General features: G+C 42.0%; 1 protein-coding gene across 1 annotated transcript; it reads right to left on the bottom strand.

The window, feature by feature from the left end:
• Positions 1-2778: 2778 nt before the first annotated feature.
• LOC145636883 (uncharacterized) lies at positions 2779-3564 on the bottom strand. Its single transcript, XM_081688421.1, has one exon. It carries the CDS (start codon positions 3562-3564, stop codon positions 2779-2781), a length of 786 nt encoding a protein of 261 aa, XP_081544547.1.
• Between the last annotated feature and the right edge of the window lie 1123 nt (positions 3565-4687).

Below are 4687 nucleotides of genomic sequence, written 5' to 3'. Positions count from 1 at the left end.
GTACCAGCCTTCACCGCCCCTAGCAGGCGCCCTGCTCAGATAGTGCATATGGGCGAATGCTTCAAAGCTCGCCTCCACCTGCAGCATCTCACAGGCGGCAACGTACCCCAGAATATTGATCCAGGAGTTGGGTACAAGTTGCCAGATACCTAGTTGGTATCCGTCCAAGATCCTCTCCACGGCCGGATGGAGAGGGAAGCGGAGGCCAGCCTGGAAGGCCGCTTCATAGCAGCCGAATGCTTTGTCTTGATAGCTGGCCAGGCTCGGCCAGGTTATGGTGTCGCCCTCGTTAGGGACCGATAAAGTGTAGCCATAGCCTAGGACGACCTTGCGCCTAAAATTGGCAAGGCCGGATGCCATGGCACTCCGCCTGCCTGGCGGAACATGCTGATAGTAGGGGGCTCTCTCCAAGCGCCTGGAAGCACTCGGCTCGGCCCAGCTTTCCCCTCTATCCACTGCCAGGGACTCTCTGGAAGAATCTATGTTTGACCTAGCCTCCTCTGATTTTACGGAGGCATTCTTTGAAGAAGATGACGAGGCCGACTCGTCATCAGAGCTCTCATTAGAGCTAGGGGACCGTCGACTGGTGCCAGCGGGGTCCTCCCCTAGATTCTCTTCCGGCGCCTGTCTAGAAGGCCCGGGTTGATATTCTTCATCCGCCTCCCCCAGGATTCCATCACTGGGAGTTCCACTAGATGTGGGCGAATGGTAATAAGTGGGGGTAGGAGGAAGATAGGAAGGGCTGTCAGGGTGTTCCGACAGCTCACTTCGAGGCACCCTTATTGAGCCGTCTGAAAAAACAGTCGACCCATCCGAATGGTAGAAAACTCCATCGGAGCTACACTGTCTTGCTGTTCTTTTGATTCTGGCCATAGTGTCCTGCACAGACACGGAAACGGTCGGATTCGGAGAAGTTCGCAAAGCAGGGTCTTTGGCCAAGCATTCGGCACTGCTAGTTCTAGACTCAGCCGTCCCCGGTGACCGGCTGATCACTATCCTACGCCGTGCCGCATGCAATTGGGGAACCATTTTTTCGAAAACAAAGAAAAAATGAAGAGTAAAAAGAAAATACAGGTGTTACCTTTAGAAGAAGGGAGAAAGACGCCTGGTTGACTAAAGAACAGTCGAACTGGTAGCCGAGTGTCGGATGCTTGAAAAACGCTTAGGGAATTTTGAGATTCTTTAAGTCAAAAAGTCCAAGATTCTCCAGAGATTCGCCAAGGTGTGAATCCACGAGGGGGGTCAAACCTTACTATTTATAGGGGGGTAAAAACCCTAATTTTTCCCTCCAGTAATTTTTGAATCTGACCACTCAGATACTGACACCTGTCACAGGAGTCGCGTGCAATGCACGTGTCCCCTGTGAGGGGCAAATGATTTGGGTATTTCATACCCGGCCAAGTGGCCCAATCAGAAAGTGCCACGTGTCCTCCGTATAGGTGCCATTTGGACCTACGGAATGATGACACGTGGAGGGAGGACTCTTCTCCGTCCTACGTGGACAGAAAGTCCAGCAGGGACCATTCAGTCGGCGACACGTGTCACCCAAAAGGTGCTTCAGAATCCTTTTGGGCACAGTGACACGTGTCACTCAGGTATTGGCCCTGGGATGGCGGCCTTCTAAGGCCCAAATCCCGAGGCGCCGCAAACCGGCGTGACCTAACTCCTAGGTCACGAGATCCTAGGAGGGCACACTCTTCTCTATAAATAGGGACATTACGTCATTTATGACGACACACGAAAAAAGAGAGAGAATTTTTGACACACAATACGAGACAATACGTCACTTACCACAGAGCTGTCGTTTTCAAGGAACACACAGCACTTTACCTGAGCTTGGAATTCAAGCAGATAACTTTACTTCCGCACGTTTTATCTCCGAATATTTACTGACTTAGTCTTCGGAGGCGGACCACCGACCATCCGGCGGTCCGTTTGCTTTGCAGGTACAGGCATCCTCAGTTGGATCCAGTTTCAGTGTTGTAACTCTCCCGAGGGACAAAAACCCCCGAAACATAAATAACAATAAAGATTTGTAGCATTAATAAGCTAATATAGTACGTAAAAATGAATATAATGCTTTCTCTTATTCATATATATTTTGTTTATTTATGATGCGTCTCATTTATGTTGTCGATTTTTCTTATAATGCCCTTTTTGACATTATTGTTAATAGGAAGATGAACATGGAGAAAAAATGAGCTTATTAGCTCTTTGGATAAAAGCTCATACGGGTAAGGACGGAAGCTTTCTTCCCGACACGGTTACTACAGATTTTGTGGTAGGATTTCTGAAAGCTAAAATATGAGAAAGACGTTGAAGAATGACCGTTGCTTTCTCATTCCAATAAGCTAATAACAAGTTATGCCTTATATAGGCTACAAAAAGTAACTGACAACATAATAACAAATAATTAGCATGCAAATCCTAAGTACGTGGGATTGTGGTTGATAATGCCCATAATTCTAGCCCACTACTACCACTACTCTAACTTACTAGTTTAACTAAGTAAAAACAATATTAAAACTAAATATCTAATTAACTAACTTTGAAGCACTAATTTTAACACACCCCTTTGCTTCAAAGTTTGATAAAGATAAATTAATGAAGCACTTCTCTTCGTCCATGATGCACTTCTCATCACCTACACAAATGTTGTTGATGCACATTATCACCAACCATCAATGTTTACTTGTTGATGCACATCTCACCAACATACTCTTCAGATTTTCAAATTTTGGAGTACTTCCCTTCATGGTGCACTTCTCACCCACAACTCTAAAATAGGTTCTCTTCCACAGCCACTTGTGCCATGTTCTCTTGCTCTTCATTTTTGGACTTACAATTTCTTGCCATGTGCCCAAATTTTTGACAATTAAAACACTTAGGTTTCCCCTTATGCCAACAATCTTTTTCTTCATGACCAATTTTGTGACAAATGTTGCATTGGAGGGACTTGTCTTTCCCCTTTTGATAAGGAGACCTTGTTAGAAATGCCTTTTCGCTCTTGTTTTCATCATTTTCGTTTCTCATGGACCTCCTTTGATCCACCGCATGTAGTGAATTGATCAACTCCGAAACTGTCAACTTTGAAAAATCTTTAGTATCTTCAATTGAAGAAAGTTTAGTTTCATACCTTTCCGGAAGACTAACAAGAAGTTTGTCCACTACTCTTTGATTGTCAAATTCTCCACCAAGTAATTTGATTTGATTTGCAATGGACATTAGCCGACTCCCGTATTCCTTGACACCTTCACTACCTTTCATCCCCATCATTTCAAACTCTCTTTTAAGGTTTAAAATTTGCATGAGTTTTGTTTGATGGTTTCCTTCATACTCCTCAATTTTTTCCCATGCTTCTTTAGGAGTATCACAACCCATAATAGTTGTGAAGATTTCATCCGACACTGCCGAATGTAGACACGAAAGTGCCTTAGCAATTTTTGCCATATCCTCATCATATTTTTTGGTTTGGGCTACGGTTGGATTTTGTGAAAGAGAAATTGGATACACATCACTCTCAATTGCTTCCCATAAACTCATGGCTTTCAAATATGATTTCATTTTGATAGCCCATGTACTATAATTATCCCCTTTGAATGTGGGAATGGAAAGTGAAAAGTTGTTTGGGGTAGACATTAGAACTCTACTCACGATTTTTTTTAGCCTCACAAGCCCTTAGAATCAAATGGCTCTTGATACCAAATTGTTGGATATAAGAAAGCTAAAATATAAGAAAGACGTTGAAGAATGACCGTTGCTTTCTCATTCCAATAAGCTAATAACAAGTTATGCCTTATATAGGCTACAAAAAGTAACTGACAACATAATAACAAATAATTAGCATGCAAATCCTAAGTACGTGGGATTGTGGTTGATAATGCCCATAATTCTAGCCCACTACTACCACTACTACCACTACTCTAACTTACTAGTTTAACTAAGTAAAAACAATATTAAAACTAAATATCTAATTAGCTAACTTTGAAGCACTAATTTTAACAGTCACTACAGATTCTATGGATTCTTAAAGTTCATGTCATAACTCTTGTTGTTGATTATGCTAGATGGTCTACTAAATGTTTTGCTCTGTTAATATTAAGTAGTAAGTCATTTTGAAAATTCTTATATTATTATTTCCCTCCTTGCTGGGTTTTGGTTGCTTTTCTCTTGATTTAAATGCTAGTTGTTCACTCTTTACGTTTCTAATACTTCAGCAATTTGTTGCTTCATGCCGGTCTGGCGAAGGTGCTATTCAAAGTTGGTTGTATAATGATGCCTTTAGTTACTCTGCCTTTGTTCATTCATCGCGCTTATTGTGGCAGTTGAATTTTCATACTAGGTTGTTGCAACAGATACAGTTAGATGCCATGCTAACCCAAAATCTCTCTTATTGGCAAAATTGGTTGTATAATCTAATTTGGCTTCGGACTGATTGTCCTTGACCCACTTGTCTGAATTGTACTAGTGATTTTAGCTGAAGTATAACTAACCATCCTTGTGTGCTTTAATATTCTCCACATGCTATTGTATTATTTATATATAATGTGACAATAGATTCTACAATAAGCAGCTTAATACGTACCTGCAATAGTTAACTTGTAAACTGCTCTGAGTAGCACGGCTATTCCCCCGACGAGCTCATAAAATTCTGCAAGTTTGAAAATTTTATTTTGAAAAGTATTGA

Source organism: Chenopodium album, chromosome 6 (genome assembly GCF_948465745.1).
Source record: "Chenopodium album chromosome 6, dcCheAlbu1.1, whole genome shotgun sequence".
In the NCBI taxonomy this organism is placed as follows: domain Eukaryota; kingdom Viridiplantae; phylum Streptophyta; class Magnoliopsida; order Caryophyllales; family Amaranthaceae; genus Chenopodium; species Chenopodium album.
Note: the sequence above shows the minus strand (reverse complement) of the source record. Positions and strands in the feature narration are given on the sequence as shown.

What these genes read in the sequence shown, in the direction of transcription:
- LOC145636883 (XM_081688421.1), bottom strand. Translation starts at nt 3,564, where the DNA reads ATGAAATCATATTTGAAAGCCATGAGTTTATGGGAAGCAATTGAGAGT.